The sequence below is a fragment of the Chenopodium quinoa genome, unplaced genomic scaffold (assembly GCF_001683475.1).
Source record: "Chenopodium quinoa cultivar QQ74 unplaced genomic scaffold, ASM168347v1, whole genome shotgun sequence".
In the NCBI taxonomy this organism is placed as follows: Eukaryota; Viridiplantae; Streptophyta; class Magnoliopsida; order Caryophyllales; family Amaranthaceae; genus Chenopodium; species Chenopodium quinoa.
In genome coordinates this window covers 1,134,895-1,160,916 of record NW_018742903.1, presented here as the reverse complement: position 1 = coordinate 1,160,916, position 26,022 = coordinate 1,134,895, and the positions used below count along the sequence as shown (strand labels likewise).

Below are 26,022 nucleotides of genomic sequence, written 5' to 3'. Positions count from 1 at the left end.
AAAGAAAATTGTTAACCGGACGCATGTCCGAGAAAGAAAATATACATGTAAATACACGGCACGCAGGCCGGAGAGTTAAATATAATAAGATTAAGATTGAGCCGGGTCCCTTGCGGCGACTTCAGGAGCAGGAGCGACAGGGGTCTCTTCAACTTGGACCGCCTCATTTTTAGCTCGGGCTTCTTCATCCCCGTCGGCGCCCATTTCCGCCTACATAGCCTTGATTTCGCTCTTGGCTCATACCTCATACGGCTCCGGAGCCGACTGGTTTGTTTCCTGGGCCAAAATGGCAAGATCTGCGTATTTGTAGGCTAGTTCCCAGACGGCATAGTCCGCCTCCGGATGTACCAGGGACCAAGCCATTTGCATACGGTACTTGCAGTCTTGCTCATTCTCCTCAATGAGCCGACTCTGTTCAGCTTCCAAGGTGGTTTGGAAGTTCTGGCTGGCGAAAGCTGCCTCCTTCTTCAAGCGGATGTTCTCCATTAGCAGCGAGGAGTTCTCTTTCTTGGTTGCCTCTAAAAGCTTGAGGGAATCCGCCGCCTTCTTCACCTCCTCTTCAGCATTTTCTTTCTCCGCCTTGAGGTTGTGAATCTTTGTATGGGCTTCATTGAGGGACTTTTGAAGCTCTTTGATGGAGTTCGCCTGTTGCATGATTATGCTTTTAGTTTCTAAGTCATGCACAATCATGGAATATTGAACAACGTTATGGGCCTCAGACGCATCTCGCTTAGCCCGTCTTACCTCATCCTGTTTCCTGGCATAGGCTCTCTTCAGCCCTTCCACGCGCAGCATGGACTGCAAAGGCACAAACGGTGTTAAAGGGTCAAACGATCTAATAACTTTGAAACATTCAGTTGGAGAAACATACCTCATCCAGGCTGACCATTACCCGGTCAGCATTGAAGGTGTTGATCCCTAGGATCGCCTCCTTCTCCTCTTTTGGAATGGCCTTCAGCATGGCCCGCGTGTACTGTTGTACATCCGGCCAGCGAGGGGAGATATCTGCACCTGAAAGAGACGGTGAGAAAGCTACATACGTCCCTCCTATTGATTGTTGGCTGCCAGCAGAGTCTTCTAGCTGGATCTGGGAGTGTGACTTGACCCGCATGGGCTTGCCAAGCAAAGAGGGGTTGAAGGGTTCTATTGTACCTTGAGATATAGGTTGAGAGCCTTGATGGCCTTCAACTGGCACAGAAGCGCCTGAAGCCCTAGGCGGCGCAACCTCCCTGGATGCCTCTGGGACATCCGGCTACCTGGAGGCTAGATCAAACCCCAGGCCAGTGTTTTTTTACTGTTTTTCCCCCAACAGTCAGACGGCTGGCACCCGCCTGAGTGGAGGTTTTGCGTGACTTATTTGACACGGCTATCTCCTCTCCCGGTCGGGGCCGGATCAGCTTAGTCAGAGAGCGAGGCGCCTTGCTCCCCTCCTGAGTCAAAAAGACAAGTATAATGATCAGCCGGTATATACTTCAAAAATACAAAAGACTAGGGAAAGGGCGCACGTACCTTGTTTTTTGCCGCCTAGGCAACTTTTTTCTTCTCCGCATTCTCCTTGCGGATTTCGGCGGCTGATTTGGCAGGCGTCTTGTGTGGGGGCAACATTGCCAAAGCGTTTACTATAAAAAAGAAACCGTCTGATTAGAGAAAGATGATAAAGAATGTTAAAGGCATAAAATAGCTAAAGCGGCATAATAGAGTCGGGTGCTACTTCAACCTATGTTTTTTAAACTGGGTGCTTAACCCGCAGACGGATAAGAAAGCCTCATCTCGCAGGTACTCATATTTGGGTACCCAATTCTTGGGCACGCTTATTAGTTCACCGGTTGATAGGGCGGTTGTGGTGAGTTCAAAGAACCCCGCCTCTATTATCTTTTCATAGTCCTCATCCAGGACTCGGGGCATCTTACATTTTTGCCCAAGAAGCTGGGGCTTCCGGTTGTAGGTTCTGAACTCCCGGTTCTCCTCTTTGGTGGGAGCAGAAACCAGATAGAACCGGTTCTTCCAGTCTGACCACTTGAACGGTTTGTCCAGTGTCATCAAGTACTAGGGATAGGTGGTCAGAGTGTACCAGGCTCTCCACCCGCCTGGGCTCCGGCTTAAATAATGCATATGGGCGAAGGCCTCCCAGCCGGTGTTTAGGCCGTGCATCTCGCAGGAGGCAATATAGCCTTAAATGTTAACCCAAGAATTGGGGGTTAATTGCCATATGCCTAGGCCATATCCTCTTAGGATGGCCTTAATGGTGTTATGAAGAGGGAAGCGGAGACCGGCTAGAAAGGCCGCCTCGTAGCAGCCAAAATACCCGTTCGCATTGCGCTGGTTGTCTTCCCAGACAATCGTCCCCATCTCAGGCGGTACTCGAATTTTGTACCCCTCTCCTAGAGGCCGCATGAGGATAAAGTTTCCTAAGTTCCTTTCCATGCTAGTCCGATCCTTAGAAGAGACGACGATTAGGAGGGGATCACCCTTATTATTCCAAGTTGGTCTCTCTTCCTCATCGCTATCTACAACCGGTGTAAGATAGCTGTTGCTACTACCTTCAGAGCCTGATGTAGAGGCGGTTTATCCGCTGCTCTCGTTTCTAGAGGATTCTTTCTCCTCCTCAGCTCCAGAGATAGAGGCGACATCTTCACCGCCTCCATTATCGGAGGATTTTTCCTCATCGGCTCCAGAGATAGAGGCGGTATCTTCGCCGCCTCCATTATTGGACCCCAGGATTCCATCACTAGAGGTGCTTGGGGTACCTCTTGGGGATTCCCTTGACATCTCAGCCTGATCTGTTTCAGGCGGCAATTCTTCGGAGCTTTCTCCCTTATACTCCGGATCTACAGCTGTCTTTCTAGTACGAGCCATTGCGTCCTGCACAGAGACAGAGACCGTCGGATTAGGAGATGAACAAGGGGAATCCCAGTACCCAGAGGCAGCTCCCCTAGTCCTATACTCAGCCGTACCAGGGACCAGTTGACCTCTAAATCGTGATGTGTCGTGTGTGTGTTGGGTGAATCCATTATTCTCTAACAACCTATACAGCTGGGAAAAACTCAAAAAGTTGCAAGGGGCAGAGACGGTACCTTGAAGTAGTAAAAAAGCTTGCTAGCAGTTGGATCTTTGAGTTGTGGCTTGAAGATACCCCAGACGGTATCCCTTTGAAGAACAACTAATACTTGTAGAAGACTTCACCGTTTTCCCCAAATTTTGTGGCTTGAAGATACCACAAGCGGAAGATTTCGGCTGTGTATGAATTGAAGACTGAAAGACACAACAAACAGTCAGGCTTTTTTGAAGAAAATCGCTCAAAGATACCCCAGGCGGTATAAGACCGGCTGAGGGTTTATTGAAAGCAATTATTAAGAAAACTGCTCAAAAGTGCCTCAGACGGCATAAGTCCAGCTGTCGGTCTAATGAATGCAGGTATTGAAGAAAATTGCTCAAAGACGCCCCAGACGGTATAATACCGGCTGTGGGTCTGTTAGATGTAATTTTTGAAAACTGCTCAAGATGCCCCAGGCGGTATAAGACCGGCTGTGGGTCTATTGAATGCAATTCATGAAAGGAATTGCTTAAAGATGCCCTAGACAAAAAAAAAAAAAAAAAAAAAAAGTTGTAAAACCAAATTAAACTATTTATACCATTGAAGGCCAAGTTCCCAAAGCCAATTAGATATTAAAGGGTAAAAAAGTAAGTGATTAAAAAGGTGTGTAAAAAAAGGATAGCAAACCTTTGGAGATGAAGAGTTTAGTAGAGTTACAAGAATATTATAAGGATACATGGCTAGCTGATTGGAACTAAAGTGAATTATTGATGACTAAAAAGTTAATGAATGTAAATTAAAGAGAAATGAATGTGCTTTAAAGATAAAAGAATACAACATAAAGTGAAATGAATGGCATTTGAAGAGAAATGAATGGCTTTGAAGAGAAATGAATGGGATATGAAGAGATGAAAATATGAAAAGAATGGGATTATTTGAAGAGAATTAGAATTGATTGTGAATAAGGAGTATTCCATAGTAATTTTGCATTCCTTTTTTTTTTACAATTAAAATTTTTGACTTTTTTTTGTTAATGTATGTCTTGTAAATTATTCATGTTGTGATGACCGCTGAGCATTCATGAAATTAAAGTGTATGGATCAAATCTTTAATTAACCCAAACAATTTTTTTAACAATATATATGCCATGTCTGCTCATGTGTCGCCACCTCATACTAAGGAAGAGATAACACACGTCAATCACATGTAATCCCTTTGAGTTTTAATAAAATATAGATAAAGTGTTTTGATTGGGTGGTTTGTATTCACATGGATTATGCCAACTAATTACATATGTAATTAAAGTTTCATTCTGATTTAAATTACAATATCATTCCCCAACACCATCAATGCCTCAATAGTTAATACGGAGTAGTAATGACAAAATATCATCATATCTTACCATTTTATTTTCCTTCATAACCGTGTAAAACCACCAAATTTGATCTCGGGAATGGAAGGAGTAGCATTTATTCATTTTGTAATAATAAAAAAATTAAGTCAAAGTGAGTATATGAAAAGTACATAAGTCAAAGTGATGCAAATATTTAAAAAGCGAATGGATTACATATATTATACTCCCTCCATTTCGTTACAATCACAACACTTTTCTTTTACGTTCGTCTCATAATAATTGCAACACTTTTCTTTTAAATGCATTATTTTTCCTAGGCACATATGCCAATGGAAATGACACGGAATCCTAGGCAAAATATGTTTGTGAGTGTTAAACAAAGAGAGGAAGATAGAGATGCATGTAATGAGAAGAGAGATCGGATAAAGAAACATGATGATTTAAAAAAGGAAATAAAACAAATGTGATGAGAAGAAAGATAAAAAGAAATAATGATTTAAAAAGGAAAGAAAATGTTTGTTGCATGTAATGTGTAGCAACTATTTTATGTTAATGTTGCACATAATATGAAACTGATAATATTAAAGTATCAATTATTGTTAGAGATATGAGATATAATCAATATCGGAAAAAAATACAGTATGTTTGATATATTTTCCATATTGATATTATTAGGAGAATAATTTATTTAGGATTATTTATGTTAAGATATTTTTAGTATATATATCTTTAGTTTTTATGGTTATGGTTGTATATTTTTAAGGAAGATTGTTTCATTTTGTATAAATACTCTACCCATTAATGAATAATAATCAACCAATAAACTCTGATCTATTCTTTTTATAAAATTGTATGATAAGATGTTCATATTATTCTGTAAAATATTTACTTAAAAGTAAATTTTAAATTAGTATCTATATGACATGAATATTAATAATAAATATTATAATTTTTTAATAATAATAACATTAATTTATTTATTTTAATAATAGATGCAATTTTTTTTATAAAATCTTTAATTTGTACCGGAATAAGATCTACATAAGAAAAAAAAATGTCTTTATAAGACATACCACTATTCGTGAATATGTAGAGTAGACCATTACAAAAATTAAAATACGAAGTATGTCTTTAAACCATACAATAATAGATTAATAGAAAAATATAAGATATTAACATTGCCATCATCATTCTTATTATTTTATTATTGAAATTGATAAATATTAATCATATTATACATATCATATAAATATAGAAAGCTAAAATTAATTTTTAAACTTAAATAATAAATAGTTTTTTATGGGTCATTTAATGGTACAATTAAATTAATTTACCTTATATAAAGGTAGAAAAAAAACCGAAAAAAAAGTTTGTGGGAAATCTTTTAACTAGAAAGTGACAAGTGTCCTTTCAATATTTTCTTTTATTATAGGTTTATTGGTTTTTAAAAGCTTGACATATCAGGGTGGCTAATGCGTGCATCCTAATTATCCACATATGTTGAGCTATTTCAGTTCAGCCTTAATTATTTCGGAAAATGTGTAAACAAATAATTTTTAGGGGTATAAATGTCGCTCTCTTTTCTTAAGAGTTAAAATACATAATAAGTAAATAAACATTTTATAGGGTATAATTGTCCAAAATACTATTCATATGAATTATCTCAAAAACTTTAAGGTAGGGATATGAATTCAAGAAAATATTGAATTTTCCGTTATAATTTATTATAGATCAAATTAAGGACATAATTAATACTTTACTTGAGCATAAATAATTAAGAAAATATTTATAAATAATTTTTATTCAAACGAACCATTCCAACTTAATTTAAAGGATGCTTAGGAGGTGCAGTTTTATCTTCTATGATTAAAAAAATATGTTCATCTCCTTTTCATTTGTTTCATTATTTAGCATACTTATATATTTTGAAATTAATGTGTGCATATAACGCTAGTTTAAAAATAATGTGAGAGAAGATAAATCATTATAAAATAAAATTAAAAGGGGGGTCAGTTCGAGTTAGGGGTCGGGCGTGCATGAATGAAAATGATACACAAAACTAGTATGTTTTACTAGTACTAGTATTTTTATTTTTGGTGCACATGAGGGACTAGGCCCCAGAGAAAAAACAAAAATAAACAAATAATAAAATAAAAAAAAACTATGGTGGGACACTCCTAGGAAGAGCCACACTAACCTTATCATCATGTAAAATACGGCCTAAAGCTAAAGTTGGGAACTAAACCAACTCAACTCTGTTGTTCTGAATAACTCCTTGATTAGCAAGCCAATCCGCAACCCTATTTCCTTCTAGATAAACGTGCATTACCTCCACTCTCCAACTTGAATCTTCCAACAGCTTCTTGCATTCCATAATATGGTGAAAGCATTCCCCTCTAGTCAGGTTCTCATCACGAAGAGCTGCTACTAAAGCTTGGTTGTCCACTTGAATTTGCAGCCTTTGTACTTTCAATCTTTTGGCCAAATTAATACCATACTCAAAAGCTAAAACTTCAGCTCTGTACGAAGAGCAGGAATCAAAATTCAGGGAGTAGCCATAAATCATCTTGCCTTCACAATCTCTAAGTAATCCCCCTCCACCTGTTGCACCAGGAGAGCCTTTGGCAGCTCCATCCATATTCAAGGTTATCCATTTCCATGGCGGGGAAATCCACCTCACATTGACTTCTCTTCTCGCATTTTGACCCCTGGCAGCAATTTGCGAGTCTACATCACCAAGTACCCTCCACACTTCTTCAAATTTTCCCAACAAAAAAGCTTGGACATCTATAGGAATTTCATGTGGTTTATTGAACACAACACAATTCCTCTACCTCCATAACCACCAAAGCACAATTGCAAAATAAGTCGGCTAAATTTCTGGAGATGGAGTGTTATAGTTTTGTACCTTGATGTTTCGGACTAGCCATTGTTGCAAGGTTCCTTCTCTGAAATTAGGGGCAGAAGCTGGACCTCCAACCTGACGCCACACATCACGGGCAGCCATACAGGTCCTTAGAATATGCTATGTTGTTTCCTCTCCGTGGTTATATAGATTACAAGAGGGGTTATCTCTTAGTCCTCTTTTAAGCCTATTTACATTACTCATTACACGGTCATGGAGTGCCAACCATAAGAAAACTCGAACCCGTTGCTGCACTCTAACTCTCTATACTAAGTCCCAACTTCCATCTTCTTGCTCTGCATCATCACGCCTCATAATTGCTAAAGCTGAATTAATTGTAAATTTTCCTTTCGAAGATCCCCCCCCCCAATAGAGCAGATCCCGTACAGACGAGTCAATTTTCAGTTCATAAGCATTAATTATTTTCAAAATGTCTTGAGGCAGCAAGTCAGCAAACTAATCCCACCTCCAAGACCCCACATTGTCCCACAATTCAGCTATTGTTGCTCCTTCAATTTCCTCAGGGATGTCTGCTATTGCAAGTTCTTCGTAGAGGGGTGTTGGTGGCCCATCGATGGTCCCAAAAAAGAGTTGTAGTACTAGTACTCACGGCCACTCTAGCTCCTTCACAGAGAATCATGGCATTCTCCGTAATTCCACGCCAAATTAAACGTTCGACATATTTGCTTTAGGCTCGAACATGTCTATGTCACAACGCCCTTTACAATATTTACTTCGTAGTACTCTAGACCATAAGGCATTAGGCTTCGCGAGAAATCTCCACCCCAATTTTGATAGGAAGGCTGCATTCGCTTGTCGAGAAGACCTTAAACCCAATCCACCTTGTTCTCTCGGTTTTTGAAGGCATTCCCAAGACAACAAATGGACTCTTTGCTTTTCCTCATCACCTCCCCAAATAAATCTCCTCGTTCTTCTATTAATGTTATCACAAATAGTGCGGGGAATTTTTGCCGTTTGCATTGCATATGAGGCCATGGTGGAGATAGTAGACATAGCTAAGGTAATTCTTCCCGCTAGAGACAAATGTTTAGACTTCCACCCTGCTAGTCTTCTGTCTATTTTTTCACATAGATACCCAAAGGTTTCTTTAGTAACTCTGCTCGTCAGAGTTGGCATAACAAGGTAGGTTCCAAAGTCATCCGTTGCTTGAATACCCAGTGCACTGCTAACCTCTAGCTTATCTTCTCCACTCATATTTTGGGAAAAATATACACGAGATTTGGGATAGCTAATTTTCTGACCCGAGACAATACATAATTTTTCCAAGCATACTTTCATGTTGACAGCTTGTTGAATGGTGGCCTCACTAAAAAGAATGATGTCGTCGGCGAAAAATAAATTTGACAATCTCGGACCATTCCTACTTGCGCAGATTGGCTTCCATTTTTTACCAATAATGGATTGCTCAATGACATGATTCAGCCTCTCCATACACAACAAATATATATATGGAGATAAAGGATCCCCTTGTTGTATTCCTTGAGACGGATTGAAGGCCATTGTAAGTTCCCCGTTCCATAACACACGCATAGTTAATGAAGTAATACACTCCATAATAATTTCAATGAGTCTTCCTGGCAACCTTATCTCAAGAAGCGTATCCCGAATGAAGCTCCACTTTAAGCGGTCATACGCTTTTTCGAAGTCAATTTTTACAGCCATAAATCCTGTTACACCTTGTTTGTTCTTCATAGTATGGATCACCTCTTGAACTATGACAATATTATTTGTTATTTGTCTTTCAGGAACAAAACTCGTTTGTGTACAAGAGGTTAGATGAGGCATCATTGGTTTAATTCTGTTAACAATAGCTTTTATAATGATTTTGTAAATTACATTACATAAGCTAATTGGTCGGAATTGAGAAGCAAGCTCCGGGCTATCAACTTTCGGAATGAGCACAAGAAAGGTGTCATTTAAATTTTCCGGTAACCCTTTGCCATCAAGTACCTTAAGCACAAGATCATAAACATTATCCGCCACAAGATCCCAATGTTTTTGAAAAAAGAGAGCTTGAAACCCATCCGAACTCGGGGCTTTAAAGGACCCCATATTTTTCACTACATATTCAATCTCACACCTGACAAATGGCCTTATTAATTTCTCCCAGTCACGTGTAGTAAACTGTGGGAAAATATTAGTTGGGAAACTTGGAAAAATTTCGACCAGGGGCTCATTCTCTTCGATCGGTTGCTCATCTTGGAATAAATTCTTGAAATAATTCACAATATTGTCTTGTACCTCTTATTTGTCATGGATCCATTCCCCATCAACCGAATTCTTAATTGCAGAAATCTTATTGCGCCATCTTCTCACAATTGTAATTAAGTGGAAGAAAGTCGTGTTTCGATCTCCATCTCATATCCGTTCCACACGTGATTTTTGATACCATAAAATTTCTTCTTGCTCAAGAACCTCCTCTAATTCCTTCCTTAGCTTCGATTCCAGCTTAATCAAGTCTCTAGTACGCTGCATTGCAAGAGCTCTCTGGGCACCTGCTATGCGAGCCAATAAGGTTCTTTTTTTTCTTGAAAATATTGTGGAAGGTTGATTGGTTCCACTCTTGTAAGTATGCTGCAATTTTTGAAAGGTGAGGAATAATTGGCGCCTTCTTGTCCTTTTTTCCTTCCAAAAATCTCTATTTCTCATGTTTTAACCAAGAAGCTTGAAACTTAAAAGGCTTGTTTACATATGAGATCGGACTAAAGCCATTCGGACTGATCAACAAAGGGCACTGATTTGATTGTGTTGCCGGTAAGTGCTTCATGGCTGCATTTGCGAACCTGAGACTCCATTCTCCGTTACATAATGCTCTATCTAAACGAGCACTTTTCCAAGTATCAACTGAATTACCCCTTTCCCACGTATGAGAAGCACCCGCACCCGAAAATTCCACTTCTAACAACCCCATACCCTCAACCCACTCATTAAATCTAGCAGATCTTCTTGAGGTATCGGCACAGCTTGTATTTTGTTCCCATCCAAATCTAGTGTCATTAAAGTCTCCGGCAAACATCCAAGGTTTATTATGAGTTGCCGCAAATTCTTTTAATTCTCTCCATAAATCATGTCTCTTTGTTGGTTCGGGGCTAGCATAAACCACCGTAAAATACCATGGTTCACATCCTACTTTTTTAATGTCCATAGCGATGAATTGACCATTTTTAATGATTGGTTCTACAGTGACCAATTCTGGGTGCCAATAAATCCATATACCACCACTAAAGCCTTGGGCGTCTACTCTCGTATAACCACCATAATTAAGAATCGTTGCAATATTTTGAGCTTGCTGCCCTCCCATATGTGTTTCGACTAGAGCTAACACATTAGGTTTATGAGTTCTAACCAGATTCGACTTTGATCTGGCCTTGGATTACTGACTTTCCTTTCTTCCTTGGCTTATTTTCCCAAGATTAAAAGATACATCATTATCTTTACTTTGGAATAAATTTTGGGAATTATTCCCTAATCTTATTGTTCCTATTTCCAAGGGGGAATCAGTAGAAACAATATTATTTACTTCCATATCTTTTGAACCCAAATCTTCCAAGGGGGATTTCAAATCTCGATTTAACCCCTAATCCTTCGTTTTCTGTCATTTTTTTTTTTGCTTAGGCTTTAGGTTGCTGTATCGTGGACACCTTTGCACCTTGCTCCTTCCCTGTATTTGGAGCCCCTCCTGGTCTTGGATTTCTCTTACGGACTGGCTTCTTAACAAGCATCCATGACCCATAGTCTTGTTCTTCTTCAAGTTTAGCATTTTGCTTTTTTAGGTCCTCAGCTCTGACTTGATCGAGTTAAGCATTTGAGCCATCCACAACCATTTCATCAGTAGGGCCGTTTGTAACACATTGGTCTTCCACATGACCTAATATTACACATTTATAGCAAATCATCTTTATTCCTTCGTATTGAATGCGCCATATTTTGCCTTTAAGCCAAAATTTTGAAAGCAAAGGCTTAGTTAAATCGATTTCAACACTAAGTCTCGTAAATTGACCTCTTTCGGCATAAGCTATGGATTTGTCTACTCGAATCACTTTCCCAATCTTTGCTCCTATCTTCTTGAGGAATTCTTTATCAAAGTATTCCACAGATAGGTTTGGTTTTCGTACCCATGCTATGAGTACATTCATTGATGCTTCCTCTGGGATGAAGTTTGGTGTCCATTTTCGGATGGTCAAATACTTATCATCAATTAGCCACGGTCCCTAAGTAAGCACGTAATTATAATCATCCTGGTTGTTGAACCTTGCTATAAAATATTTGCATCCTATATCTGTAAGAGACAGTTCACCCTTTAATTGCCATTTCTTCTTTAGTCGTTTCATCAGTCTCATATAGCCTAGACTACCATCAAACATGCGAATGATCAAGGTAGACTTCCATGGTTTCCTCATTGCTCTTTTCTCCTCTTTTGTAAGGAGGATGACAGTACATCTTTCATTATCTTCCACTCCCTCAGGAGCTACATCATCATCCGAGTCCTCATCTTCATCCATCAAATCAATGGTTTCCATGTTGCCGGGCTGAGATAATTATGTATCCCTCATCAGACCCTAAACGACACAGGAGGCCTCTGGCTTAGCCCTATACCATTCGGTTGGGTTGCAAAATTTAGGATTCGCGCCCCCGTTTCCTTGTCATTTGGGTTGCCCTGTCTATTAGGGCTACTCTCAGTTTCCATGGATTGTTCTTCTTGCTGGTCATCCTTACCAAAGATTAGATGTGTAATATTTCTTTTTGGTTTTTTATTTGATCTAGTAATCTCTGGTCTTGCACCTCCATAGGCTTAGGGTTTACAGGATTTTCATGGTTCACGCTCATTTTCAGAGAGAATTCTTGTTAATTAGATATTACTAGTACCAGTATATTCTACAAGTTATTTATTAACTTTAATTATTATATTTATTACACATGAACATAATCTTTTCAAAACGAAAATCCAAAAGAATAAATCACAATTTTATTTTGTCTTAAATTATAGGAATTAGAATATGTATCCTTCTACAAATAATGAACACGAAGTTAAACTAAAAAGAACATGTATAAAAAATTGTACTACTAGCTGAAACTTACCAAATTAAATAACATTTTTAATTAACAAAATAATAATATTAATTGATATGTGACGTTTAAATTTCATAAATGAAAGTGATAATTTGTCTATCATTTAGTAATTACAATTTAAATGATATTCCTTCTACCAATGGCATGAATTCAATCTGAAATATACATTTATGATAGGTTAAATTTACTTACCAAAATTCATTAAATAATTGTTTTAATTAATGAAATAAATAGAATTACTTGATGATTGATATTTCAATTCCATAAATCAAATGATAATATGTCTTCAAAATTAGTAATTACAATTTTAATATTAATCATTCTACAAATGAACATGAACTTCATCTAAAATGAACATTTACCATAGATTAAATTTACTAGTTGAAATTCACTAAATAACAGTTTTATTCACAAATAAGTAATTTTAAAATTGGTAACTGACTAACTGGTGTTTCAATTCCAGCTATCCAATATTCGAACATAATAATGTAATTGCAATTAAGGTTCTTTTGGTTTGAATATGAAAAGTAATTTTAAAAAAATATCCAAATTACCTCCAGACAACTAACATGAATCACATAATTTCTATATTATTAAAAAAAAAAAACAATCATATAATCTTCATAAATCTAGAATTATAAAAGCACCTAAATTTATAATAAATACCATCAAACTCATCACAAATCACCAAATAATAATAAACAAAATGCAGATAAAAAAATTTAATTGCAAAAAAAATATAGATAAACTTAGGGTTTATACATTTTTTCGAAAAATGAACAAATCAACTTACAATTTGATTTTACGTCATTCTATTAGAGAAATGCCTTGCAAATGTATGATTTCATCTTTTATACCAGATATTTTGCTTGATTTATGTAGAGAATTTGAGTTTTTTAGTGAATGTTTTTGCAAATTTTGAAGGTTTTGATGAGAGAGAAAATGAAGAGAGTGTTCTGATTTAAGGAGAGAAAAATTAGCACTTCTATTTTTATTTTATTTTTGGGTAGGAAGTTACTGTAGCGGGTACTGTGTTTCAGTGTGAAAAGTGGATAATGGGAGTATAGGTAGTACTACCTACACTAGAGTGTAGGTGTATATATATAGAATTAAAGGTGTTACATCCATTGGTTACAACTTATAAGGTTTTTGTGTGTAAGGCCGTTAGCGTAATGAGCACAATGTGGTTGTCAAATTGTATAAGGCAAGATTAGTAGCACAGGATTTTTCACAAAGGCCGAAAATCGATTATACAAAATCTATTTAGCTGTTTAGTACTCCGTATCTCATTCAAGATGTATTTTAATCACCTACTTTCCGCTTATCTGAACTTACTAGTACATATCAGAGTTTATTTAACCTAATTAAAACTAATATAATTAGTTGTAATTCGAATTTAAGAAATCCATAACAAAATAACTTTTCTTGAACTTATAGTATCATAACTAGTTTTTACTCCCTGCGTTTCATAATAATCGCAACACTTCGATCGGGACATATGTCAATGCATAACTTAAGAAAGTCATGGTGTGTTGCGATTATTCGAAATAAGGTGAAGAAAAACATACCCTAAGAGGCGTTTGGTTCCGAAAATGAAAAAGGAGTGGAAAGGAAACAAATAAGAGGAGGGGGGGAAAGGAATCATTTAACAATTACCTTTTCATTTGTTTGGTTTAGCAATTACCTTTTCATTTGTTTGGTTTAACCATGGAAAGGGTAGTTGTTAAGAGGAGGGTAAGGGTATTTGTAACCCCAAATTTTTGAAAGGTAACAAATGAGGGTAACCATTACCCATAGATAATGGTAATTGTTATCATATGCCTTCAAACCAACCACACGGTAACGATATTGGTTTAATCGTATCCGTTTCTATTCCAAAAATACACTAACCAAACGCTGCCTAAATGAATCGCATGTCGCAAATACTGTGCGTGCACTCTCTTCCATCATTCTTTCTGTAAAATTCGAAATCAACGTCTCTGTTTCATACCTCCATAATTCTCACTGGTATTTCCCCATTTTTGTTCTTTACTTTCTCATGCAATTTCCATTTGTTTTCTAACTTTAATTTCTTTTTTTAATTATTTTTTTTCTGCCCATTTAACGTTAATAACTTTTACTACGCAATTCATAACTTGTACTGAATTCTAGGGTTTGTAGTTCATCGTTTTCCCCCAAATTTCCTAGATTGTTGTTTCTATTTACTGTTTGTAGATTTCTAGGGGAATTATGCTCGACATTTATTAGAAACACCCAAAATATCTGAATTTTTGAGTGATTTCCAATTTTGGACATGCTGTTAATGTTATTATGTTACATGGACTGCCATTTTGCTCCAATTCTTGGAGTTTCCCATTTAAGATATTCGGCATTTTCAAATGGGTATTAGTTCTTTGTACACATTATGTAGTTTTATGCTAGGCAAAATCATATAGCATAGCATGATACAGTAGTATTAATAATGGTAATCTTAGAACTTGTTTTAGGGTATTGTTCGTTGGCCGGATAATTGTTAGTTCTAGGTTTGTGTTTGTGTGTGGATTGTTTGAGTTTTATACAATACGGAGTAGTATCTGATTTCTTACTAATTGTTTCCTCTTTAATATTTTGACTTATGAAAAGTCCTAACATCATGGGCAAACTTGCTACTTCGTATTATTTGCAAATCGATTGATTTTTCAAGTCTTGCAAGCATTCCTGTGATAGTTGTGTGTCATGTAATAATTTTGTATAGTTTTGTGAATTTATTATATTAAAATCTACTTTACAAATTTGCTATTGTTTGGTGTTTCCATGTGAGTTAGGGATAGTTTGCTTGACACCCTTGTTCATTATGTGAAGTGTATGAGTTAATCATCTTGTAAAATCTGAGTGCCTTCATTCCTCTAGATGTACAAAACTTCCTAATGTTTCCTTTACAGCTTTACTTGTATCATTTTCAGAGGGTAAAAGCTGAACTAAGTGTTTTTCGATAAAGAAGATGGTAGCTAAAGAATGCAGCTGAATAATCTTGAAGATGTTTCTGCAACTTCTCAACATTCTGTTTCAGACAATACTAATACATCTGACAAGGAACAGAATGCTAAAGCTGTTGTTGAACATCAGATTGCTGGATACATATTCATGTGCAATGCTGCAACAAAACCAGATTGCTTCATCTACAGGGTTTTCGGTCTTCCAGCTTCAAGGATGAAGTTTGTAGAGAAAATTAAACCCAATACTAAGTTGTTCTTGTTTGACGTTGATGTAAGGCTTCTTTATGGACTTTATTCTGCCACATCAAGTGGAATGATGGTATTAGAGCCATGCGCTTTTGGGGGAAAATTTCCTGCACAGGTATTGAATACCTTCATCTTTGTTGCTTATTTTTTTTTATATTTTATTTTTTTTATTTTTTATTTTATTTTATTTTTATTTTTTATTTTTTTTAATGATACTGGGATTTTATTGCCTATATGAATTTTGTTAGTGCGTAATCTCTTTACCCTCTTTTATATTCTCTCTCTTCAAGCCTACAGCCTCTAACCTAGCTGTATTTGTGTTCAAAACCACGTATGCGTGTTAGTGTGGGTGTGGGTATTATATAGACAATAGGATAGACATTCTTTACAAGATTACGACAAATGAACCTAGTTAAGCATTCCTTTTAGGAATTTTAAAGTTGGCGTTAGATTTCTGATCTGGATCATCTGGTGGCGTAACATTATTTGCACTGTGACTCTTTGAGTTCTATATGTATATGTATACGAGTAGTAAAATTCCATACATGAATTGCCTATTCTTGTAGGATTAGTCAAATGAGTAAAATCTTGGATCACTACAGATGAAGAGAGGGAATTTGATTGATTGCATTTGAAAATTTCAAACCTGTGGTTTCTATATGTAAGATAGTGTTGAATTAACTGGGTTTTGTTTTTTTTTGAAGATGGGGGGGGGGGGGGTGTCATTTTATTCTGTTATCGAGTATTTATATATTGACTCATGAATGAAATGTTTTAAAGTTTCTGTAGATCTAGTCAGCACCTGGCTTTAAGTATGCACTTCAACTTAGAAATCTATACTTATCCCATTCTTTTTGGTTGGAAAGAGAATATTTTGGTAATTTGTGAACAGGCACTGCTGTGGTGATTGTATATTTCCGTAATTGGCTAGATAAAGGACCCTGAGGGAATGTGTGCACCTTGTCCTGATTGCCATGTGTGTATTCACTATTTAGTGCCAATGGTTAAGGGCTGGTTGTGCCTATTACCTCATTTAGTGAAGTCAGTCAATCAATCAAAGCTTTAATCCCATAAGTGGGGTCGACTGCATAAACCAAAAGTTTTATTCCGTCTAGTCATCCACAAAAATTTTCCTCCTTCATCCCTTACGATCAAATACCTCATTGTCATGCAAATCTATTTGCTTCATATCCTTCCTAACTCCTTCCTACCAAGTCATTTTCGGTCTCCCCCTACCTCGTTTAAGCTCTCCATGATCCCACTCTTCCACACTTCGTACTGGTGCACCTGCCACCTGGGGTCTTTGTCTTGCATGCCCGAACCAACGCAGACGATTTTCCCTTAGTTTGTTTGCAATACCCCATTTAGTGAAGTGCCACATCAAATGCAATTGCCTGGTTTAGCTCTCAAAAGGGGTATGATTGGGTGGTCATTTTAGCATTGGTTCATCTAAAGTTGTTTTTAAAGGTTATACTTGATGGTGGATCACAAGGCTTGCTGCAAAACCGGTGCCTGTGATCAGAGCCAAGCAATTAGGGTGGATTTTTTGCTGTTCTGTGATCAGAGTCAAGCAATTAGGGTAGATTTTTTGTTGTTCATGGATTTGCTTCTCTGCAATTGTCTGAAAGAAGTAATGAACAAAAGGAAGAGCAATAGGTGGCTTTTGACAGCCATAGTTTTATATATATTGTGCTAGCTGTAAACAATTTTATATATATTGTGCTAGCTGTAAACAAGCTCTAGTAAATAGCCAATGCATGATGTTCCGTAGCAGATGATTGTCATCAATTCTAATGGTACGAATCCGAGCAAATATTTGTTAAAGTTGTCAACCTAATCAAAGCTATTATTAGTTCAGAGAGCTACTTGAATGATATAAAGTTCACTTTGGCTAAATTTTTTAATTATAGTTTCTGATTCTTGTGATCATGTGCTGCATACTTGTGTATTTTACGTCTTAAACTCTTAAATCCTTTATGGCTGTCATTAATGCCTCTAGAATTTTGATAGGTTAAGTTCTCAATTGCTAGGGAATGTTTGCCTTTGCCAGAGGTGGCTTTCAAAGATGTTATCAAAGAAAACTACTATAGCAAATTCAAATTCAAGCAAGAGCTCAATGATGAGCAAGTAAGTTTTTTGCTGAGATGTCATTTGTTCACTACAATGATATAGTTTTGACTTGTCACTTGTGTCATGTGATGGACTATAGGTGAATAAATTGGTTTCACTATTACGTCCGATGACTGTATCATCACCAAAGAGACCATCTCTAGAATTCTTGGATGGTGTGAGAACTGTGTATCAAAAGTACGTGGGACCAAGCCTGCAAGTTACCAGGTTTCTTTTCTCATAACCAATATTTTTATCTACGGGAGACCTCACAAATAGTAGATGTCTATTTTTTATTTTTACATTTTATTTTCATTACCTGAAGTAGGTTAGATAGATTTATTTTCATTACCTGAAGTAGCTATTTCCATGCTTTGGTTCAATAGAAATTAGTTCGGTCTTGGATCAATTATGCAATCGTTGTATTGAGATTTCGCAACAAATTAGTTACGAACTTGCAGATTTAAGCTGCAAATTGATAGGAAATGATCCGATGTATGATGTATCACTGTAGAAGAACACATTATTGAACTTAAAAGCAAATTCCTCGTGAAATAGGGCCTTTATTCAGTCAAATAGATATATTTGACTGAATAAAGGCCCTATTTGGTAATTAGCTGTTAGCTAGTCAATGTAACTGGTACGGAGTATTAATAGTTTTACCTAGCTGGTCATTAGATGCTTTAACTAACTCTTTAAACCATCTAATTTACCAAACACCAAAATTGGTATTGCAAGAATTGTTCAAACAACTCTTATAAAAGCTGAATTGAGTAGCTTTTACAAATCAACCTATTGAAGATCCAATAAGCTCTTTAAATCACTTTATTTTCAAACACAAAATAAGCTCTATAAATCACTTAATTTTCATTCAAACAAAAAAAAAAAAAAAAAGATTTTATGGTAAAATCATCTAATTGCTTCCAAAAAGCTGAAATCTCATCAATTATCTCTTTATAAAATGACCTAAAGTTGTTTTGAAAGCCTACAGACTACAGTACTTTTAACATATTAACTTGTACAATATCAATTAATTGGTATTCGAAACTGTTATCTTCTGTGTTTTATGAAAAAACTGATGTTAGCTATTCCCTCTGTCCTTGTAAAACTCCCATCAGCTCCTTCCATTCTTTCTTTGTCTGCGTGTCGAGTGCCATTCTCGGCCTTTACTCCTTCCTTGTAGCTGACCGAGTTACTTCGTTTCTATACATAATCTTGCCCCTATTAATTTCTCCACTAATTTTTTTTTTTAATTCTTCCAACTAAATCATACTGTCTTTTTTTATTCATATTTCCTAAATACTCAGCATTAAACAAATGGGATTTTTAACGAAGTCATAAATTTTGATTACAGAATAGATGCCCATGATGATTTTCATGCTGATGCATTTGTAATAGTTCTAGTATCCGCCATCTTTGTTTATTTGCAATGATTTGGAAAGTGGGCTATCTTTTAGGACTGTACCCAAATGAAAATGTGACGTATCTTTTGGAAATGCAGTATTTATTGTTTGTTTTTTATGCTTTGGTCGATTTTTACTATTGCTAATGTGCTATCTCATGGTTGTGCTTTATTTACAGACATACGAACATGGACCATGAAAGAAGTGTCCTAGGAGTTCCACAAGCTGCCTATGCCAATAGTTATGGCCAAAAGCCAATTTCTCACTGCACCATATCTCCAGTATCACCTGCTGTGGCACCCTCTTCTACTTTGCCCTCATCCTTACAAGCTTCTCAATGGGTTGCTATTGCTGCTGAATCCCTGAATGCAGAAGACCGAAATTCCAGTCTCACCCTAAACCCAAGCGATGTACCTGTTGTCAGCCCTGCCGCCCATGCACACGTCATACAATGATTCTAATGGCAGAGGAGTAGTAGGCTATGGATATCAAAATCTAGCGTATAATGGTTCTCATCAAGCATCATCTGTGATCACTGATCGAGGAGTCAACAATAGGCCCATCCATTCATATGATATGCACCCCCATTACATAAGTAGCCATTATACTCAAAATCAAGGTGATTCAGCTATTCCTCGTACATGGGCATCAGGAAGCAGTGGTGTGTGTGCTGATAATGCACATATGTTTCACAACAGCAGTAACCATCCAGCCTCCTTAAGTTCCAGCAATTATCATACTCTAGTTGATCCTTCTTTGCCTCAGCTACGATCATCAGTAAGTGGAGTGGCTGTTAGTAATCCATATCTGCAATTCGATGGCGCAAACTCTGAAACTTCGAATTGTGCGTATGGAAATCAAGGCTTCTACAACTGCCACCAAACAGTTGTTCCAGCTGTTCAACAAGCCATTAACGTCCCTACACATGCATCTGAAATGCACCAAGCCTATAGGGCTACTGTACCTCATGGCTATGTGAGTCAAAATTACTATAGCTCAATTTAAAGTTCCAGCCTTGCCTGAACAAGTGCTGATCTAACAGTGGGCTTTGCGTAAAATTCCGGTTCTGAGGATATTCTGACTTAGTATATGTTGATAGAGATTGCAGAGATTGTGTATAATTGACATTTGCTAACGTGAATAAAAGTGTATGCTGCTGGTTCTATGCTGACAGAAGTTGTGGATAATAAACAATTGACAGAATTGCTTGCTTGCCTTTTGTTGCTCAAACACTGAGTATTTAGTTGAATTGAGTTGAGATATGTTGTAGTCAGATATATAGTTTTAATGCTATGTGGTTTTCATTTTAAAACCCTATATTCAGCGATTGTGGACTTTTATACTGCTGCGTAATATGCATATCTACTGATCTACTCATTGCATGAATTTTGAATATTTTATATACTCTGTTACATCCCGCCTTGCATAAAAAAAAATATATACTCTATTACACAACTTCTGTTATGATCTGCTAACTGGTGCAAGTGCTTTGCAATCAGTGATGAGCTTCAGCCATATGTACGGGGATCCCAACGGTTGATTGGTGCAGGAGATAGTAATCGGTGTTTTAATTTGGTTTTCACATCAGAAGCTTATAAGTTTATTTGACCTGCCCATATGGCAGAAATCTCAAAGCTAGACAAGTTTTGCTGCTTGTTTTTGATATACCAATGGTAAATGTAGCTGGTCTAAAATTGATAGGGTTGGCTCCTTATAAATAGTTAGAAAGCCTGAATGTGCTAGTCAGGTTCTTCCATCTATTTCTTATTTTTTGATCTAACTACCATCTACCGACCACCCGAAATTTTAGTAATTGCCTGCAAGCTGCTAATCTTTTTTTTTTTTTTTTTTTTTGCAATTGCCCGAGAGCAATTAGTTGCCCTTTCCCCCTCTAGTTTCATACTTTTCTTGGGGATCCTTACACCCTGTAATATTAAATGAATTCCTATTCCCTGTGGTGATCAATTTTGCAGCATTGCTGCGAATTGTCGGTTTGTTGATGAAAGGAATACAATTAAAGAGCGAAGGAAGCATGGACACGTTGATTCAATGATATTGTGGAAGAAGTTAAGTTTAGCAGACATTTCTTTCCAAAAAACTGTGGAGTACAAAATGTATCCGAAAATAAAAAAGACAGATTACAAACACAAAAAATAAACTTCCTAATAAGAGGATCATTTCAACCAAGTAATGTTGCTTGTTTCTAATTGTCAGGGCTGCATCGGAGCTATTCTCTCACAGAAAAACATTCAAGTGTTAAAAGATTGGAAAGAATCAACCATGCAGTTGCCTTTCCTTCACGCAAAGAGCGAAAAATAATAATTTCTGATGAAATTAATTCAATTAGGATACATATTTTTTTTTTTTACTAAATGTAGAATATTGTAGATACCCTTTTCAACTATTGATCAAAATTTAGAACAATTAGTGCTACAACCTTCAATTGGGATTTGAAAATCATGCTCATCTTTGTAAGCCAAGGTCTGCAAGGACGGTTGTAAGTCTGGACGGGGAAACAACAATTTCAGTCGGAAAGCATCAACCCCATTCAAGTAGTATCTGAAAAGCCTTTTCGCTCTAATAAACCCAAGACCGCCATATAATGCAAGAGCTCCTTTATTTGTAACTTCAGCCTCCAAAGTTACCTTCAAAATTTTAAACAAATAATCATCGGCATAAAGAACTTGGGAGACTTCTAAAACATAAATGCTAATATCAAATTTTCTATATCAGTCATTGCCAGGCCTAAGGGTCTAACAATGTAAAAATTATTCAAACGTGGATCTTCATGTTTGTCATAATCAAATGCACCTTCAATGCCAATCCTGATTGCTTATTTAAATACCCAGGAATTACCAATGTAGCAAACTATTTCAGCTTTAAACCTTAAGAACAGAATGCATCAATGGTTGAGGAAGGCTTGAAAAGAAGAGCTCGCAGCAAAAACAACAGCAACAGGCACAACAGCCCAATATAGGGTTTGTCATCTGAAGCTCGTTCCAAGAAGACGACTGGTCAGTCCCAATTTTTTTATGCTGCATCAACTATCAACACTGACTAGCTTCAACTATCAAGGTGGGAAAAAAAAGGGTATTTTAGGAAACAAACGTGAAGCTGAATTTTGAAAAAGCAGCCAGGATGCAGCTCTGAGAATAAACAAACTATATTTCCTGAGACAACCCCTTTTTCTTCTTGGCCTAAAATTGGCAGGGGTTCTGTGTTTTCTCTGAATGCCAATGTTTGGCAGATATTTAATAAACATTTAAGTCAAAAATATTTACAAGCAGGAAGGAACATTCTAGCCCCAGATCAGAGAGAACAAGGTAGAACAGCCACTAGAGGTTTGAAGCATGACATCAAAAGCTAACAAGGGGAGAAACATTGGTTGACATAGGTATATATTGGCCCACCACAAAGATGATCTACCAATACAAAAAATAAGTGGCAAATGCATTACTCATAAATCATGAGTTAGTTTAGGTGGATGAAACAGAGCAGAGGCAGTTTAGGTGGATGAAACAGAGCAGAGGGCTTAATCCCTGACCCTATTCCTAGCCTTAATTTGGGCTGTAAGAGCTGATACAAGATTCCAGAAATATGCCCAGAAGATCTTGACACGTATTATAATTTCCCACCAAGTAAAACAAAGAGTACAATTAAGTGCTGGTTCAATTTAGCATTTTTTGGTTACACGTTCATGAGCCAGAATAGAGAATGTTTATGCTGCAAATGAGAAATGATGTATTACCTCATCACAACCAGATTCCATCATCACCTTGATTGATCTTGTAACTAGGTCAGTGGCTGTCAAACCAAATGATAAAATTACAATTAGTAGAAAAAAGATCTTGACGCGTATACAATAAAAATATGTATTGGTTTTCCAACAATGACCACATCTAACATATTCAAAATTCATTTAAGGGAGGGAGCCTGAAAAAGGTAGCACAAATTTAAGTCCCACAGTCAAGTTGAAAGGTAGCAAGATAGCCACTTGTCATGCTACCCTCATTCATGAAAACCTATGTTTGTTAAAAAATGCAGTATTCTTCAACAAATAATTACATTCATCACAAGAAATTCCAGCCTGACATGTCACTCAATCACTATTTTAAAATGAATGACAAACATATCCAAAGGTTGTAAAACACAATGTAACTCTTTTACACCGTAAATGTAGTGCCTACAGAAATTCCAGATAAATGTCATCTCCAGCCATCTGAAAGATACAATAATAGAATTTCACCAATATGACATTAACTTCTCTTTGGCTAATTATTAAAGACATCCCTACACAAGCTCCTCAGAAATTACAAAGGCATATTCTCCAAAATTCCTACACAGGTTCCTCAGAAACAAATCTGTACAACAGCATTACTAATCCACATTTTCAACAATATGTTATTTACCTAAGCTTAATCATTTGCTATGTCAATACCCTCAAATGGCGTGATGTGGAGGGAAATAGCAGGAGAAAATTTCCAATGAATTCTCTGTGGTTTGGCAACAGTCTAAAACATACAAACATAATGAAAATTCCAGAACCAAGATTGTTATTCTGCATAAAGAGGCTACGTCCTTGTTCATGATCCAACACATGACATTAAGATTCGCCACACATTCAACACAAATGGAGTTGCATCACTTAAAACTCAACAATCAGCAGTTCCCACTTGACATTTACCCCTATTGCAATGTTTACAAATAATCAAAAGTTTCTACTTAAAGAGACTTTCCCTAGCTCATTTCAGCCAATTTCCAATGAACCCTCAAAGTGTCATACTAACCTAAGAGTTCTAACTTTAAACTATTATGGAGTATATATTAAGTAAAAATTAGAGGCATGATTGTCAACTCTTGCCAAATTCAATATACTTTCAACCATCCAGACTCAATTTGAAGTTTCAAGGTATTACAATAACTTTGTTCAATATCAATGTCAAAGCCTCAACCCCGATAAGACGAGTTCAGCTACATGAGCCAAATATCATCGACAAAGAACCTCTTCCTAAATTCAAAATCAAATAAGGCAATAAAATTCAACACATAATTAAACAAAAACTAAAAAAGTACCAATGCCTTTGCCTCTGTAAGCTTTGATGACAACAAGCATAGCAATGTAGCCTCTAAAAGTATGACGATGTTCCCCCATTTTACACACCACTGTTCCCACACACCTTCCTCTATGAAACGCCTAAAAATTCACAACCCACAAAAAATAATCAAATTTTGAGCAACACCCACAAAAAACAATCAAATTCTAAGCAAAACCCACAAAAAATCAAATTCTAAGCAACACCCACAAATGATAATCAAATTCTAAACAACACCCACAAAAATTAAAGAAAAAAAAAATAAAAATCAATTGAAAAATAAAGAAAGGAAAAGAGGAGACAAACGAGAAAGCAGAGCTGAGGCCAAAGGTAGACGAAGTAGCGATAAGTGAAGATGGAGTAAGGTTCGCTGAGTTCTTGATCAACAAGGTGCATGATTAGAGGAAGGTGATGTTCACCACCATAGTTTATGTATTCAATTTCTGATGGATCGAATTCTGCCTTTTCTACTTCTTCTTCGGTTGGTTTCTCCATTCTCTCTCCTCCGATGCTGCCGCCGGTACCAGGTTACCGGGGGAACACCTATTTTTGGGTTTGCTTTGGTCAGACAACAGTCCCACGGGTTTTATTTTCTTTACAATTTTTTTTTTAGGTGGGGTCCGACGTTGCTCGGGTAAGTCCCATAAGAGATGACAATTCAATTCAAATCAAACTCGAAACTCACCGGATGAGTCGATTAAAGATTAAAAAAATCCAACTCAAGTCCCATATAATATTCAAAACGATTTTCGAATATAAAATTTCAACTTGGAAGAGTAATCGAGTTATATTTAAAGTCTGATTAGATTTGAATTTAAGATCTAACCCTTATCCGACTCAAATAATGTTGTTCATAATTTTTAAATAGATGACTGTATTGCTCATTATTTCACCAGGAAATACAAGTTGATTTTTTTTATCAAAGAGTTTTGATAATCTAGTAGTTGAATTGTAAATAAAAGCAACAACAATCTATTGAAAACTCATAAAATTACAGACTCACATGATGAGTCAACTATTTCTCATTATTTTCCAAGCTTACCCTTTTTCTCAAGAAATCCAATAAAAAACCATCACATTCCTCCATCTTCTTGTTAGTGAAGCATCGATCTTCACGTTGCTCGCTAAAACTCATCACCACCGTTGCTGATCTTGTTTGCTCGCCAAAACCCATCACCGATTCACCGCCACCACCCGATCATCCGGTTTGCTCGCCAAAACCCATCATCACCACCATCGATCTTCTCGCAACATGAAGAACATGGTCACCTCTACCCCTTAGGGTTGATCATGCCCTAAATTTCACCCTTTTCATAGTGTTGTCATTTAATCTAGCGGTGAGCCGCCGAAGATGATGGGGTTGTTGGTGGAAGCATCGGTAAAAGGTGGGTGGAGATTGGGAAAGGCATAGGGAGGAAGAAACAATGGTGGAGAAAGCTTCAATGGTGAGAAACAATGGTGAGAAAGCTTCAATAGTGGAGATGTCGGTGGAACGTCCACCTCAACACATTAGTCCAGCAATGCTATACACGTAAACAACACAAATTTGATGTGTACATTTCACTATTCCTTTAATTTACGAATTTGCCATTAGATAAATGTAGACACCTAAAAATGTCTCCCCGACCAAAGCTCGATGACAAAGCAAACTTCATTTCCTAATTTGGTCTGGTTCGCGTAATGGATCTAAGAATTACTTGAATAGTCCTTTTGTTTTAGCCCAATATATTTTTCTAAGCCATTTTATCCATTTTGTAAGCCCAATTTTCCTCTTTTCGTAATTGCAGCCCAAAATCGATCAAATTTGAATTT

At 36.8% G+C, this 26,022-nt stretch overlaps 3 protein-coding genes across 4 annotated transcripts; 1 reads left to right on the top strand and 2 right to left on the bottom strand.

Moving 5' to 3' along the window:
- Positions 1–9,952: 9,952 nt before the first annotated feature.
- Positions 9,953–10,615, bottom strand: LOC110727260. The gene has a single exon (XM_021906827.1). It carries the CDS (start codon positions 10,613–10,615, stop codon positions 9,953–9,955), a length of 663 nt encoding a protein of 220 aa, XP_021762519.1.
- A 3,384-nt stretch (positions 10,616–13,999) lies between these two features.
- LOC110727199 lies at positions 14,000–20,390 on the top strand. Of its 2 annotated transcripts, none has more exons than XM_021906759.1 (5): positions 14,000–14,391; positions 15,327–15,720; positions 17,616–17,732; positions 17,815–17,942; positions 19,296–20,390. In XM_021906759.1, the coding sequence occupies exons 2-5, from the start codon at positions 15,379–15,381 to the stop codon at positions 19,570–19,572; spliced, it is 864 nt and encodes a 287-aa protein (XP_021762451.1). In that variant the 5' UTR covers positions 14,000–14,391; positions 15,327–15,378; the 3' UTR covers positions 19,573–20,390. The 2 variants fall into 2 exon arrangements, with proteins under 2 accessions (XP_021762451.1, XP_021762452.1); XM_021906760.1 differs by having other exon boundaries at positions 15,306–15,720.
- Positions 20,391–21,184: 794 nt separating this feature from the next.
- LOC110727201 (N-alpha-acetyltransferase MAK3-like) lies at positions 21,185–24,918 on the bottom strand. The gene is made up of 4 exons (XM_021906761.1): positions 24,517–24,918; positions 24,191–24,311; positions 22,866–22,921; positions 21,185–21,762 (listed from the first exon to the last, which is right to left on the bottom strand). Exons 1-4 carry the CDS (start codon positions 24,703–24,705, stop codon positions 21,526–21,528), a joined length of 603 nt encoding a protein of 200 aa, XP_021762453.1. The 5' UTR covers positions 24,706–24,918; the 3' UTR covers positions 21,185–21,525.
- Positions 24,919–26,022: the final 1,104 nt, after the last annotated feature.

Coding starts and splice junctions, on each gene's coding strand:
- LOC110727260 (XM_021906827.1), bottom strand. CDS start 10,615: ATGGGAGGGCAGCAAGCTCAAAATATTGCAACGATTCTTAATTATGGT.
- LOC110727199 (XM_021906759.1), top strand. CDS start 15,379: ATGCAGCTGAATAATCTTGAAGATGTTTCTGCAACTTCTCAACATTCT. Junction 15,721..17,615: donor GGGGAAAATTTCCTGCACAG/GTATTGAATACC, acceptor GAATTTTGATAG/GTTAAGTTCTCAATTGCTAG. Junction 17,943..19,295: donor CCAAGCCTGCAAGTTACCAG/GTTTCTTTTCTC, acceptor CTTTATTTACAG/ACATACGAACATGGACCATG.
- LOC110727201 (XM_021906761.1), bottom strand. CDS start 24,705: ATGGAGAAACCAACCGAAGAAGAAGTAGAAAAGGCAGAATTCGATCCA. Junction 22,922..24,190: donor TTACAGAGGCAAAGGCATTG/GTACTTTTTTAG, acceptor TTGGTTTGACAG/CCACTGACCTAGTTACAAGA. Junction 21,763..22,865: donor TGGAATCTGGTTGTGATGAG/GTAATACATCAT, acceptor AAAATTTTGAAG/GTAACTTTGGAGGCTGAAGT.